We start from the raw sequence: 15815 nt of genomic DNA, 5'->3' as shown, positions 1-15815 counted from the left end.
GATAAGTGTGGCACTTTCTTATCGAAACCGTGTGTGGTCAGAAGTAATAAATAAGTGTGGCACTTTCTTATCGAAACCGTTTGTGGTCAGAAGTAATAAATAAATGTGGCACTTTCTTATCGAAACCGTGTGTGGTCAGAAGTAATAAATAAGTGTTGTACTTTCTTATCGAAACCGTGTGTGGTCAGAAGTAATAAATAAGTGTTGCACTTTTATCGAAACCGTGTGTGGTCAGAAGTAATAAATAAGTGTTGCACTTACTTATCGAAACCGTGTGTGGTCAGAAGTAATAAATAAGTGTTGCACTTTCTTATCGAAACCGTGTGTGGTCAGAAGTAATAAATAAGTGTGGCACTTTCTTATTAAAGGGAGAGTGACCGAAAAAAGTTGATCTCATTCGATTGAACAATAATAGTAAAAGATTGGAATCGTCGACGCTCGCGTCTACCTGAAAGAGTGAGACCAAAAAATCCAAAGCAGTCAAACTTAAGGCCTGTTGCAAAAGTCTGCTTTGCTAAAATCGCACATGTTAAATTCAATGGGCTAGCACTTTGGCTAAAGCTTTTGCAACAGGCCCTTAAGCTGCAAAGTATGCCACCATGGGGACAGAATCTCCGTCTTGCCATATTCTTAGTACATAAATCATTCTTGCAATAATATGATTCATGCAGTTGTTAATAATCCATGTTAAATACCAATTTAGTCACCGAGATAATATAAAGTTCGAGAATGACATATTCTATTAATTTCTGTTCTGCAAAATTACATTAATGGGTATTTTTTTTTATGAATTTCCGAATTTACATGACTTTTGGTGCCTAAACTACCCAAATGTTTGATATAAATTTCCTAAAATAAACACATTTGAATCCCAGTTTAAGAATTTCTTTAAATCATATTTTCATTAATTTCAATAATTTAAAAGAATTATGTTTGTCGTGTTTTGCTTACCTATTTCACCTTTGATACTTTCCATCTATCGAACGATAGGAAATAAAATGGCCTCAACAGCTTTTGTATTGGTTTGCCCACCAGCGTATCCTGAGGGTAGGCGATGATATACGATATGATGGTTAATTATATATCAAACAATAGGAAATCACATGGGCTCAACAGCGTTTATATTAGTTTGCCCACCCGGGTCTCCTGATGGTGGGCGGCATCCACTCTTTAACTTAGGGTGGCAATTTATATATCAAACGATAAGAAATCACGTAGCCTCAACAGCTTTTGTAATAGTTTGCCTACCTGTGTCTTCTAAGGGTGTATATGTTTGTCCACTCTAATACGCTGATGTGGAACTATTATTACGGCCTGGGCCGACTTGTTCTTTAATGGCATATAATTAAGCAAATAATTTGGCCAGGTTTACAAGAACGTACGACAAGGAGTAATTTCTAAACGTGTTTTCGAAAAAATTTAGATGATTTTGTGTTAAATATTTTTACTTTTGGTTCGGAGTTACGAAATATTATTAATTTTAAAAGATAAGTTTTTTGGAATACAATTTTTAAACAATTTGAGGTCTAAAGAGTTGATATTGTAGAAAGTAAATTGATCTGACTCTTTGTTACAAAATTGTTTAGGTACGGGTTCTCGTTCATTTGGAAAACCTTATTTAGCAGTCCCTATATGAAGTGATCCTGCATCACAAATTTTAATATCTTAAGTCGCTATTTAATCCAATAATTTTTAGTTAGTTATCTACGACTTTAGGGCCATTTGTGCCAAATTCTTCGATACCTAAGCTACTAAATGAGATCTTTCTTGACGAATTCGATCAATCCAATATTTAAATGTTTTTAAAGCGAAAAGTGTTCGAAGTTACCCATTCTATCCATTTTATTAATCCTGCCCAAAAGGGCCGAGTTATATAAGGCCTCAAGAAAGTTGATAGTCAGACCGCTAAAAATGACTTGTTTCTTTTCACTAAGCATTTTTCATGATTTAGTACTAATAACCTTTAATTAACGTAATAGAGTTACATTACTTAACGGAAGTTAGTTGACCGTAGATAAAAAGCTTTGAATATATTTGGTCACAGTGTAACATTTTGGCATGGAAGGCTTTAATATCGCGCCTGCGCAATTCGTTACCAACTCCGCCCCAAAATGCAAAAAATAAAATTTTGTCCGGCTCCACATTTACGATTGCACCTCGTTTTTCGCACTTTACAGAAGGGAAAAAAATAAGGGTGATTTTTGGGGTAATTTCTTTTTTTATATCTAATTAAATATTTTTAGATCAATATTGTCATCACCGTTATTAATTTAATTCGAATCCACCTTAAACCTTTAAACTTCTGCTTTCCCAGGAAAAAAATATCCAATAAAATTCTATTAGTTCATACATTCTAGGTTCACTGTCTCTACACATTTAAAATTTATACTAATTATTTCTACTATGATAACACAGCTTAGTGGAGGATAATTAATTTAAATTTATCTAAGAGTGATTATAAGGTTAATTTTGTAAGTTTGAGGTTGCCGCTTCATTTAACAGTATTTAAAACCCACTGATTTTTGCATAGAGATAAAATGTCAGCTATTGAATTAGACTTGTATTTTGACGAAAAGTTAAAGTTAGTAAAAAGTGAATAAAAACCAGCTTCATGCTTCATTTTGACAACTATTTCGATGTATCTAGGACTAATTTTTCTTTAATTCAGTGGCTGTGTTGTGGCTATTAAATTAGTTAAAAGTTATATTTTTGAAAAGTAATCAATGAAAAGCTTCTGAAGAATCACCGTGTAAGATATTTTAAAAATTCTAAAGCTTTAGGGTTAGTTTCAAGTAATACGTTTACCAAAATTGACAAAAAATATATATTCTAGACTACAGAAGGTTTCTTGGAAGTTGTTGCATAACCTTGTCATCGCAATTTCAGAATTTTGTTTCAAGTTAAATACTTTTTACACAAAACTACTGGAAATCCAAATATAAGCTTTCCATAAAGTATGTTTATACGACCACAAAAAGAGGGCATAATGATGGTTTTTCGTATACAAGTGAGTTAGTTGACTGAGTTTGAAAAGTTTCTTCAAAATATAAACCAGGAACGTACTCCTTTAAAATTTACTATTATGGTTTCAAGGCTCAAATTTAAGCAAAGCGTTTTAAAATAAATACATTTCCATCTGATAAATATGTACATCAATTTACGAAAAGGCGACGAAAATTAGCTACAATTATTTTCAAATATGAAATAAACTAAAATATACTTTATTTTCTTTAATTATTTGCCCAAAAATCTCCTAATCTAAATTATATGATCCTTTATAGGTCACAACTTATCCCTCTCCTTAAATTTTGCCTTTAAACTGCTATGGTAATAGCTTTTTGTTTGAATATACTTATTGGCTGAGACTCTTCTGATGTTTGCATTTCTTCAAAATTAATTGAAGGTTCATTCGTCCCAGATTTGTTTTGTAAATGTATAATATCCTTGTTTCAGATGACTCCCCTAATCTCAGAAATTGCTCAAATAACAGCTGATAATTTCAGGAAGCTTTCTGAAGACGGAAGCCCAATGAATTGTAAAAGGTAATTACCAAAATTCAAAACTTAAATGCAAAATAAATAAACACTGGTAAAGTTAACTTTTCAGAATTTGTGTATCGAGGAAACTTGTAACTAAAAGATTACACTAATTGACATCTATAAAAATAGTTCTCAAAATAAGTAACCGATAATAAACAAAAAACAAGCTAGAGAGGTTGAACAAAAATAGATTCGAATTTAGAAATGCTTGATAGAACTACACATTTTTTGAAAGGTATATGATACTGCAAATGCCTGTGCGTTGCAAAAAGCACATTTTTCATTATTCTGTTAATTCTATTAGCAAGAGAGTGAGAACGCGAACAAGTAAAGAGACCAAGAAGTGGGGGAGAAAACTAAGCTTTTTTCCCCATTAAAGCTTAGTTTTCTCCCCCACTTCTTGGTCTCTTTACTTGTTCGCGTTTTTACTTCTCACTCTCTAGACCATTGGTGGTTCTCGTGTTTTTGCTCTAATTCTATTAGCAGATCATCGATATCATAGCAACTTTAGCTCTCGTAAAATGCCTCACAAAACTTAATAAACTTAACATTCCTATATTTAGTGGTATACTCAGAATTGAACTGAACGCTTAAGAACCCAGGCCCGCCAACACCTTTAATTTTTATCCGAATTTTTAAGCAGTTCCCAAGACCCCACTCAATTTCCTGGGTGTGTCCTTGTTAGTGTTACACAAAATATTTTAAATGATGAGTTTCGAACAATATGAGTACTTGATAATATTGGTATCAGTTGACTTAATACCGACTAACTTAATTATGATCTAATTCTAATAACGAAAACCATATCGAATACCAAATATTTGATTATTATAGCCTTTATGAAAATTATACTATGGATGTGATTGCGAATGTCGCTTTTGGAACGAAGCTGGATTCTCATAATGATCCGAACAACCTATTCATACATCACGCCAAGCAAATTTTTTCGTCGGAGCTCAACTGGAAATCCGTAATGGGATGTAAGTGGATAAATTTTCTTCTTTTGCGATTTGATAACTCCGCAATTATAATGTTTAAAGACCCTTTTTCATACTTGCTACAAAAATCTCGTGAAATGATATAATGAGGATTTCACGTAAGTCGAAAAGTAAACATATACACCTTGGACCAATAAATACGGGACGGCTCACGGGTATAAGATAACGCCAACGACGTTGACGCTTAGTGTTAGTTATTTCTTCTATCACTCGGTGGCGCTAGCGAAAAACGGGGCAATGTTGTGATAGGCTATTTGCTGTCACATGTTCAGCGCCTCGTTAAGTGGTCACTAAGATTTCTGCTCAAAGATCGAAGCACAATTCACCATGCCATCAAGGAAAAAAGCAATGTTAAATAACTAAATATAATATTTTAAGATATATTTTTCTAACGAATTTAATGTTATTATGCCATTAGAAGGTTAAAGAAAGCAATGTTGAGGAACCACTCGATCTGAGTATTGGAAAAAATATAGAGTTACCTACCAAAGAAACAAAGAAGTAAGCCTTTGAAACACCTAATTTGTAATTTTTTATATAGTGACTTCTAATTTCCTAAATAATTTCACAGACAAAGTACGAAAAAAGCAGAAATTCCAAATACATTAAGTGGTAAAGTATAGACCTTGAGAATTTATGATTACTTTTGTACTAAGTTCTAATATGAAATTTTATTCAGATACAGATTTTAAGTTGGTGTTTGAAGACACATTAATGCGGTCAATATCAAAAGTCATTTTCGCAGGAAGAGAATACCATACCCCTAAAGTAAAAATGCTACGAAACATTTTGAAAAAAGTTGAATTCTGTCACGTAAAGAATTGGTTTGATTATCTAGTGGGATTTTCGAATCTACCCTGTAATAAATTTTGGGAAGAAAGTCAAAAAAAATGCCAATGACAATGAGAAGATTGATTTAATGGCTAAGTACTTGGATGATGTAGAAGTAAGACTTTTTGTATTTCTATTGAATACTCATTTTTCATCTGATAGTACCGATGCAGATATTACCATAAGTAACGTAATAATCATAATTATGACAATTGCTATTCACCCAGTGGCGTAAGCAGAAATTAATCAAGGGGGGTTTAATTGTTTAAAAGTTAAGGGGGTGGAAATTTAGTACAGTCAAACGTATGCCCAAGGGGGCTTTTTACAGGGAACCCCCTATTGGAATTTGTGATTGCCAGCCTTTTTTTTTACAAATTAGCCAAGGCCAAATGAAAATTGAAACGTTTTTAAAAGTGTAAATAATGATTACTTTGGGAAACCATTATTTGTTACCATCAAACTAACCTGTCAGTTATGTTGCTAATGAAAAACTAAGGAGTTGGATATTTCTCCACTAAAAACTCTTGATTTTGCAATTGATCTATTAACTTATAATCATTCAGTTTCATATTGATTTTACATTACTTTTGGTATTACCATGAAAAAGGAGAGACACTCATTACGAATTTTACAGGGTTCTCAGAGTTTATCGTATCACCTAAAGCGGATGGGGGTAAACCTAATACTGGATGATTTTTTTCTTTATTTACTGGAATTCAAAAAGGAAGGTTCGAAAGTGGTTACCAATAATATTCAAATTAATACAGAAAACCATGATGTTTTGTACTACGTGTCTGGAGCAGTATTAGCTAGGCTTCAAAAACATTCAAAAGAAGGAAAGGATTTAGTATTAACCCTTAAATGCAGCAATGAAGAAGAAAATTTGCCAAATGAATGGACGAAGTTACAAAACAGGGAAGGGCTAATATGCCCCTCTAAAGAAACTTTCTACTTTTTTTGTGCAATCTGTGATAAAGTTTGTATTTTCTTCAATGGCAAATGTGCTTCGAGTAAAAAAAAAGCTATCGCAAAAATAATGGACTCTCAAAACATCATTAACAAATGGCAGCAATTTATAGCGAGGGCCAATATTTGTGAACCAAAATCAAAAATACTCTTTAATTTGGCAATAACTACCCTTCTTAACACCCTTGCTAATGGGGAAATTAAAAAACTTAAAAATTTGTATAAACAAAAACATTTTGAAAAACAAAAGAAATCTTGTGATAATAAATTAAGGTTATAGAAAAGAGTATAAATAAATGAATTTACGAATTTAAAATGGCTTTGAAAAACTAAGATTTTAATGAAAGGGTACAAATAAATGATTTTATGGCATTGAAAAACAAAACTTGTGATAAACAAATGAAAATTTTTATGTACTTAAAATGGTATTAAAAACAACTTGTGATAAACAAATTAAGATTTTTTTGAAAAGTAAAAATAAATAAATTTAACATGACCTTGTTAATTATTTCGAAATCTAAAATAACGACAACTTTCTTGCTTATGCAACATAACTTTAATATCTTAAATTTCTTAGTTAGAGATATTTAATGAATAGTTACATATAAGCCATGTCTTCACATGAGAAAAAATTCTCTGTATTGCCATTAGTAACTGAAAATTAAACATTTAAAACTATTTAATGTGCCCATAGTATCTCCAACTTGCTGTACGGTTGGATTATCAGCTGTTCCATTAGACCGCCGGAGACGTCCAAATTCTTGTTCAAGAGGATCTTGATTGAAATAACGGGTTAAAACAAAACCAGCTCCCTTCTGTAGAAGAAATGGAATAATTTCCAGCATCGCTAAAGCTAATGAAAAACTATCTTTAAATAAAAAAAATTGTTTGAATTTATTTTGAGCGCTTACTAGTTTGCTTCAGGCCTGCCATAGTCTCTCTACTCAAAAGCATTTTCTTTCTTTCATCATTTTTAAAATTTCCTTCTCTGTTTTACACGTACAGCTCCCATTCTTCAAGGTATTTCAAAAACGTATTTTCTAGCCACTGTAATATAAAGAGGTTAAATTAGTAAGGCCTTATTATAATGATATCTAGTATAGGAGCGTAGTCAGAGATTTGTTGAGGGGGTCAGACAATATAAAAGTTGTAAAGGGGGTTAAAATTTGGTATTACCTTCAAACGTTGATCATCTGACGTTCGGAATGGTTCTAAGTTTGAATTTCGTGTTCTTTGCCCCTCGTTTAAATTCCTAACATTTAAAATGTCAAACCACTTATTGAATATTTCAATAAACTTGATGGTTTCTGATACCCCACTATTAACTCCAAATTCACACTTGAGAGCATTTGCCATCGATTTGCTGAGTGTTTGTGCTGCGTATTTTACTTTCATTTTACTGTACGCTCCCTGATAAACATGGTCATGAGTTATTTTGTGAAGCATTCGAAGAGAGCCACTTCGTTCTTATTGTTCCCTTTTATATACTTCAATTATGGTACTCCAAAGAATGTCTTGACCATTATTATTAAGTTTCCTTACTTTACAACTATCAGTGCTATTTGCAAAGCAATTTCTGGTTGTTTTCAAAAGATGTGGAACATCGAACATGAAATATATTGGACGAGTTTCATCGTAGGCAAATCTATTTCTAGATTTAAAGCCACAGGAGTTTAATGTGTTTTTACTAAAAGCTTTTCTATTATGAGCCGCTCCATCTCCTATTACACATAAAACTTTGAAAACATATTCTTCTAATCTTTTAACAACCTCGGAAATTATAGAGTCTAACACTTCAGCTGTCAGTGAATGTGCAGCAAAATATGCAAACGGATACTTAAGGTGAGTTGTTAGTCCTTTTAGCATAAGCATTAGTACGTGGCTAGCTAGCTCTGGCTCGCTTTTGACATTTTCAGTTCTGAAATCACGCATCTTTTCTCCAAATTCATTTAAATGGTTATACCCTACGATATCACCTGTTGACTTCTTGTATACAAGGTCTTCCTTGATCTTTACTTCATCAATAAGCAACCCGTAATACTGCTGAAATTCTGGCAAGGTCCTTGGATTTATCTCTTTTGACATTTTTTCAAAAATTTCATCATGAAATCCAGGTGAATTTCCAATTATTGATTTCTTTCTAAGAAGAGTACTTTTAGAAGGTAATTGCAGTGTTTCTGATTCCCTTAATATATTGTACATTGAAGGCGATTTGTGGTAGAAAAACAAACACCACTTTACAACTGAAGGATGCCAACGCCTTTGAGAAGGGTGAATATTTTTCTTTTTCAGCATTGCCAGTTGAACTTGTAAAAACATATCTTGAAATGAAGTTTTAATTTTCTTTTCATTTAATTCGGTTTCAAGAACCTTTAAAAGAATGTCGTTATCAGAATCCGACACAGTAGCTCCATGCTTGGAAATATTTCTTGTGCATTTTTGTTTAATCCTTTTAATTTTAATTTTGAGGTTATTTTCTTTTTTTTCTGTATTTTCAACTGCGAAACAAGTTCAGTCTTACTGAGTTTCAATTTATGGCAATATTTATCAGATGTTGATTTCCTCTTCCTGCTCAACTGCAGACTAAAACTTGATATTAGTTTACGACACATAATGCATCGTCTGTTCTTGCTTGTTGTTAGTAGCTTGCAGTTTATATGATGATAGGCATTGGTCAACCAAATGAAATTTGATGTTTGTAAATTTCTATCTTTGGCAATATTACTAAAAATGGTTTATACATTGCCGGTACATACACTTACAGTGTCTAAAGATATCAACACTGCGGATAGTTCTGAAGTGTTAAACACCTTTTCTGGCAAATTGGGTAGAGCATCGTGTAATTTCCATTCTTTATTTAGTACTGTAATTTTGAGATTATAGTCGCAATCTAAAGTTAAGTTGACAATAATGCCTTTAGTTAGTCGGTTCATCTTCCATAACTCTAAGCTCTTGTTACTTAAAGCTAGAGCCCAATTACTAGGTGGTGGCTGATTACGAAAGAAGCAGTTCAGTTTTTCAACTTCCAAAATAAGCTTCTTATAATAATTATGGTCATTTGTGTCACAGATATTCTCCTCCTCAAGTTTCATCAACGGAACTACGAATTGCTTATCTGTTTCATGCTGTTCCTCGTGCAAAATCTCCACTTCTCCAGCGATATAATCATACATGCCTAAATATTTATTCTCACCACAATTACTAGAATCTAATTTAGCGTCGGAGTCTTCCAAGTATAAATTTTGAGTTTTAGAATAAGTCCTCATGTTTGTAGAAAATGCATCTCTAGACTTTAGTAAAATATATTTTAGAATCACAAATTTCCCAGTAATATTTAGAAATACGTTTACTTACAATTACATCTATATTGGCTAAGCTTGCATCAGTGACGTTCTCTTTTGAATAGGATACTGTATGATAGACTGGGTTTCGATTCTCAAGCGTGGGTCCTCTGTTTTCGACAAAATGTTTGGAACAGATGTATGTATCACTTGTAACGCGATTCACGTCAAAATCTTTTCGATTAAGCCACAACAGCCTAGCTTTACATTTTCCAATGACCTTTTAGGCTTGGGCCAAGGGATAAAATTAACTCCTATCATATGATCTCGATGAGAGTATCGAGAATCACTTCTACAATTTTTAACTATACAATACTTATTCCTCATACTGAACCAAACAAGCAAAACAATAAACCTTATTTAAAGTATAAACTAATTATCAAAATTTTACTCCAAGAAAATTTTGCATTGGTCCGAGAAGTAGCAGACACTCTTTACGGTGCTCCTGGAATGTCACGTGCTGCTATATAATAGTTCAAATTTTAACACGTAGGTGGCGCTGTCTATTACGCTCCAGTATATCCCCCGTTTTTCAACCCCCTTCTAAGCGGCTAGTCGCAACAGCGTTGCTATACGGGAAAAAGCATTGGTAGAAGCTACGGGTGAGCCGTCCCTTATTTATTGGTCCAAGTATACACCGCGCAAGAGTGATGTTTTTAGTACTAGTGTCATAAGTTAAATAATAACAATAAGTATAGCACTATCTATAGCTTTAATCGTAATTTTCTTATCGTTCTTTTTTCGTCAATGATTATTTCCTACCTCCGTCGGCGTAAGGACCTTCGGCGTAGACATTCGTCGGCGTATTGAACGTCGGCCTCGGTGCAGAGCCCTTGATGTAAATGTTGTCGGCGCTGCAGCGACGGCGTTATTGTCCATCGGTGGGTTGGTCGGCGTTAAGACGTCGAACCGAGGTTCTGACGTGTACCGCTCCTTATTCGCCACTGGTTGGAAAAATGTTAACCAAATCGAACCCGGCAAAACAGCGGAAAGCAGTGGGAGCTCTAGCTTCATCTAACATCTAGTTTCAGTCGCTAGAAATTAAGATTATCAGAGTTTTACCTTAAGTTTATTTATTCCATGAAAATTATAAAAAACCTAACATTTTTAATAATTACCCTCGTATCCGTTTTCATTGCAGTTGTGTTTCCAAAACTGGCCAGATTCTTTGGAATACCTATTTTCCCAGAGGATACTCTCTGCTTTTTTATAGACACTATTGAATCTATTGTCAAACGAAGAGCAGAAACAAAAGAGGTGAATAAAGTAATTTATAATAACCAAAACCTTTACGTAAAAATGAAGGTACAAATTTTCGACTTTACACAATAAAATTTTATTTACAAACGCTACATCAGGTGTTTAACTGAATTTCTTCCTTAGATCGGGTTACTCCAAAAAACCCTTTCGTCCCTATTTTCAAGCCTGTAAACAAAATCATAAAATGTTTACCCTCTCGTAAAGACACCTTAGACCCATATAAAAAAGTGGCATATACGAAATAAATTGTAACTCATGTTCAATGTCGTACATAGGACACACAAGGAGGAGTATAAAATTTAGGGTAAATGAACATTGAACAGACGTACGCTTAAAAAGAAACCATATGGCTATTTATTCACATTTAAAAATATGCGGGGGCAATTAGAACGATAATATAAATTTAATTGCGGAAATAACATTCCCAAACTGAATATAAGATAAAATACATTTCTGAATTAAAATATAAAATTTAAAGTTATAGTTTTGTATCTATCGAGATCGTAGCCATTCACAGTGAAGTAAAACAACACGGCAACCCGGTTTTCAAAAAAAAAAATATATATATATATATATATATATATAATAAAGTAATAAATAAAGAAGAGGGACCGAATGCTGCCATTGTAAAAACTATTTAGAATGCGTATTACTGCACAAACCTATCACGTGATAAGGGTTTTTTGGAGTAACCCGATCTAAGGAAGAAATTCAGTTAAACACCTGACGACGACGTGAGCACACGTCGAAACAATTTATTGTGTAAAGTCGAAAATTTTTACCTTAATTTTTACGGCCAGTTATGGCATTGAGATTGATGACATCCGGTATTGTAACTTACGGTGTCACTTTCTCTGAAACATACTTACTAGATCATATACATGAAGCAACAGCTGTAAAATTCAATAGAAAATTTAGTTTATAAATTATAATGAAAAGATTGTCTCCCGCCTTCTAAGGATATACCCTGTATGGTCCACACTCCCCTAAGGACGCTACTGATCGAAGAAAAGCGCACTCAAGGACGCTACCGATCGACGGAAAGCGCACTTAAGGACGCTACCGATCGAAGGAAAGCGCACTTAAGGACGCTACTGATCGAAGGAAAGAGCACTTAACGACGCTACCGATCGAAGGAAAGCGCACTTAAGTACGCGACTGATTGAAGGAAAGCGCACTTAAGGACGCGACTGATCAAAGGAGAGCGCACTTAAGGACGCGACTTATCGAAGGAAAGCGCTCTTAAGGACGCGACTGATCGAAGGAGAGCGCACTTAAGGACGCGAATTATCGAAGGAAAGCGCTCTTAAGGACGCGACTGATAGAAGGAAAGCGCTCTTAAGGACGCTACTGATCGAAGGAAAGCGCACTTAAGGACGCGACTGATCGAAGGAAAGCGCGCTTAATATCCAATATACGGCTTATCCGTAATGTTACACCACCTCCTATCTAGTTGCTTAATTACAAATGTCTTCAGTTCAGAAATTTAAAACTTGAATCATCAAATGAAAAACCTTGGAAAATGTGTTTTACAATATTTGAATATTTTCCATGGCAGTTTAGTTCGGTATTAGCTTAATTAGTACAAGAACAATGCTGCTCAATTTGAATAATATAGGATTAGAATTAGAATAAACACGACTTCCTACGTTGATGTCACGCTTTGTCAACTGGAAATCTCGGTAGTACGTTTTAGGGAAGCATTGAGACGAGCATGATTTGACAGGGAGACCGGCAGACCGCAGTTGGATAAACACTAAGAATCGTCTCAACATGTTAATTATCCTTAAATATAAATAAATACATTCTTGTAGAGATATTAACCTACGAAATGTTAACCACCCCGCGTATTTATACTAGCAATCAAAATTACCTGTTAACACTAATAAAAGTAGAGATTTTAGGCTTTGGCATGAATTATAAGCCGTTACGTGGATTGGTCGCTTTGAAGTAAAATTATATTAGATGTATGGTAAATATATTGTTGGAATTTAATATAAATTACAACCGTAGGAGACCAGTAAAACTGAATATAAGATAAAATACATTTCTGAATTTAAATATAAAATTTAAAGTTATAGTTTTGTATCTATCTAGATCGTAGCCATTCACAGTGAAGTAAAACAACACGGTATACCGCGGTAACCCGGTTTTCAAATAATTTTTAATCAAAAGAATTTTATACAAAGAACGCTTAATTTTTCTACGTTAATCAACTTCATAATTTTTCTTCGTGAGCTTGAGCGCAAAATCAGAAAATTGTGAAATCGTTGTTCAGAGTGCTCCGATTTAAAAATGCCCACTAAAGCCCGCTGAAGATACGCAACCAAATCTGCTATACATTGAAAGAAGCTTTGTTGATGTTTATTCATTGTAAAGGCTGACGGCTTTAGTAGTTTCAGGGAGCATTGAGTTCGAGTATAGTACTTCCCATTCGATTCGTTTTAGGCGAAATTCATGACATATTCATTTATTAAGTAAACGTTATTAACGTTCGTTTTTGGTTTGAAATTCACTTCGCTATCACGCGCTTCTAAAGGAGTTGGAAGTTCACGGTGTTGCGGTGTTAGTTTCAACTGCAACAAACACAAGGAGAACGCAAGTTGGCCTTTAAACACGTTAATGCAGGGTTGTGTACAAATTTCATTGGACGAACCTTTACGCTAAACGTTTTACGTTCGAAGGGGAAGACAATTTCCGAATTTTCCCCTTCCGACCAATGAAAACGGTGCGCAAGAAAATGCACGACTTTTGACGGCTTGCGTTCTCTTCGTGTGGGGTGTTGTGTTTGTTGCTCCTAGGTTTCAGTATCATCCCCACAGATATCGCTTATTACGAGCTGCGATTTTATTGGAATAAAACGCTTATGGTCTTTTTGTAGGAGAGACACGACTTTCTGCAAATAATGATTGACAGTATGAAAGCGATTGAAACCGAGCACGACACTCTGGTAAGGGAAGCCAATCATCTGACGAAGAAGCGAGGCGTCAATTTAGAAAGTATGAAACGAAAACGTAAGCCAACATTCTTATTAACAAAGAAAAGTAAATCGACTTTACAGATTTTAAGAACTCTTCAACTGAAAACCGACATATTTCTAAAAATATATTTTTTCAATATTTCTTAACTGGAAAATATATACCTATAAATGTTTTCAAGGTTTTTTAAAACGTCCAGAAACGTTTTGTTGTTATTGTAATTTAGGCTAAACACTTAAGCAGAATAGCATTTCACTTGAAATTGAAAGCCTTTATCGTCAAGTTAACTTATTCGTTATTCAAGGTGTTTTCTTACCTAATATATTCAATTGGAACCTGTTTGACAGCTCTAACGAAAGACGAGGCCATGGCTCAAACCCTTTTGTTCTTTCTGGCGGCGTACGACACTACAGCGACCACGATCACGGCAGCTTCTTATTTCTTGGCTATGAATCCGGATTGCCAGAAGAAAGCCGCCGAAGAAACGGATCGCATTTGGAAAAACAGGGTAGGATATATTTTGCAACACTGAAGTTGCAAATTTTATTTAAGTACTAGAAACAAGGAATTTGATAAATGCCAAACACTTTTTAATCGTGCCATACGGGTAAATTAAAAATTACGGTGAGTCCCGGTATAGTGATAAACAGGTGTCCGAAATTGCTCGATCCTAGCCATTGTCGCATAACCTATATCTCAAATAATTCTGAAATTAATAGCGTTAACGTATCCCATCTATAAAAATCGAAGCATTTTCACATTTTTTCAAAATTAATTTTTTCACTGGTCGGTGTTAGATAGAAGGTATCATCAAAGAAGGTTTTAGAATAAAAAGTCTAAAATGTAAAAACGACCTTGGTCCGGTCCAATGGCACACTTTGTACAAACGGAGGTAATTTGTAACAAGTTTGCAAGCCAAAATATACCTCTCCTCGGAAGAATTGTCCCTAGTGGTATTAATTTCTCGAGATAACCCTTAAAGATATATCTCCGCAATTTAGAGTTATTTGTTAAAAATGTTATCCCAGTTCTATCCCGCCCGGTATAAAATTTTAATTATAACTAAAATAATTGAGACGAAAGGACCAATTTTAATTTATTCAGAATATCATAAGTTAAGTGATTATAACAGTGAGTTAGACGTACTATAACAATGTACAATTGAATTAAACCCTTTTTGCAGTACAAGTTTATCAGTTGAATATAATACGAAGCAAATTTTAATGAAAGAAATATCTACAGAGGGTATTATAACGACCGTTCGCTTTTTGGTTTATTATTTTAACAGAATCGGGCAGATTTTTTTTAAACGATAGTTTATCGAAATTTTGTTAAAAGAATATTCTCTGAGGCCGCTCGATAAATTTACGAGAATAATTTCCCGTCGCCGTTATATCGAAAATTTATTTGATTCGGGATTGCCAGAGCTGTAATGTTGTGGGCGAGTGATTAGAAAATAAAATGGCAACCAGAGGTATATTCCCATTCGATCGAAATCCCATTCGACCGAATTCAATATGTTTCCGAAATATAGCCCAAAAGGCGGATTCGGTTCATTGGGACCTTTTGTTTTGTTTTTTACTTCTGCCCCGAGATATAGCAGGGTACACAAAAAACGTTATACCTACACAAAATTGCTACAGATGTACTAACGGTTAGGTTAGGTTAGGTTAGGTTAGGTTAGTCTCTCACATCCCTAGGGTGGCGCGCTTTAATAAATATATTTATGCTTTGAACTTTTTATTTATATCAAGAATACAATAATTCGAACAATTTCATTTCTTAATGTGAATGGTTAAGTTTGTAGCAATTGCGTCGAGTAAGGCTAACGCGACGAAATTTGATGTACTATAAAAAATAATATAAACGTGCAAAATTGGGCTGTAAACCGCACAATTGGTG

At 34.1% G+C, this 15815-nt stretch overlaps 1 protein-coding gene across 1 annotated transcript in view; it reads left to right on the top strand.

Moving 5' to 3' along the window:
• LOC149940482 (cytochrome P450 3A21-like) overlaps positions 1 to 15815 on the top strand; it is a 41974-nt gene that overhangs the window by 13394 nt on the left and 12765 nt on the right. Inside the window, exons 3-7 of the mRNA XM_090178327.1 lie at positions 3454 to 3542; positions 4374 to 4519; positions 10817 to 10932; positions 13817 to 13949; positions 14261 to 14421. Coding sequence (XP_090034453.1) covers positions 3454 to 3542; positions 4374 to 4519; positions 10817 to 10932; positions 13817 to 13949; positions 14261 to 14421 — 645 coding nt within the window. The remainder of the gene's footprint in view (positions 1 to 3453; positions 3543 to 4373; positions 4520 to 10816; positions 10933 to 13816; positions 13950 to 14260; positions 14422 to 15815) is intronic.

The sequence above is a fragment of the Leiobunum rupestre genome, chromosome 6 (assembly GCF_980474605.1).
Source record: "Leiobunum rupestre chromosome 6, qqLeiRupe1.1.hap1, whole genome shotgun sequence".
Lineage (NCBI taxonomy): Eukaryota > Metazoa > Arthropoda > Arachnida > Opiliones > Sclerosomatidae > Leiobunum > Leiobunum rupestre.
This window is presented reverse-complemented; position numbering and strand designations above follow the sequence as displayed.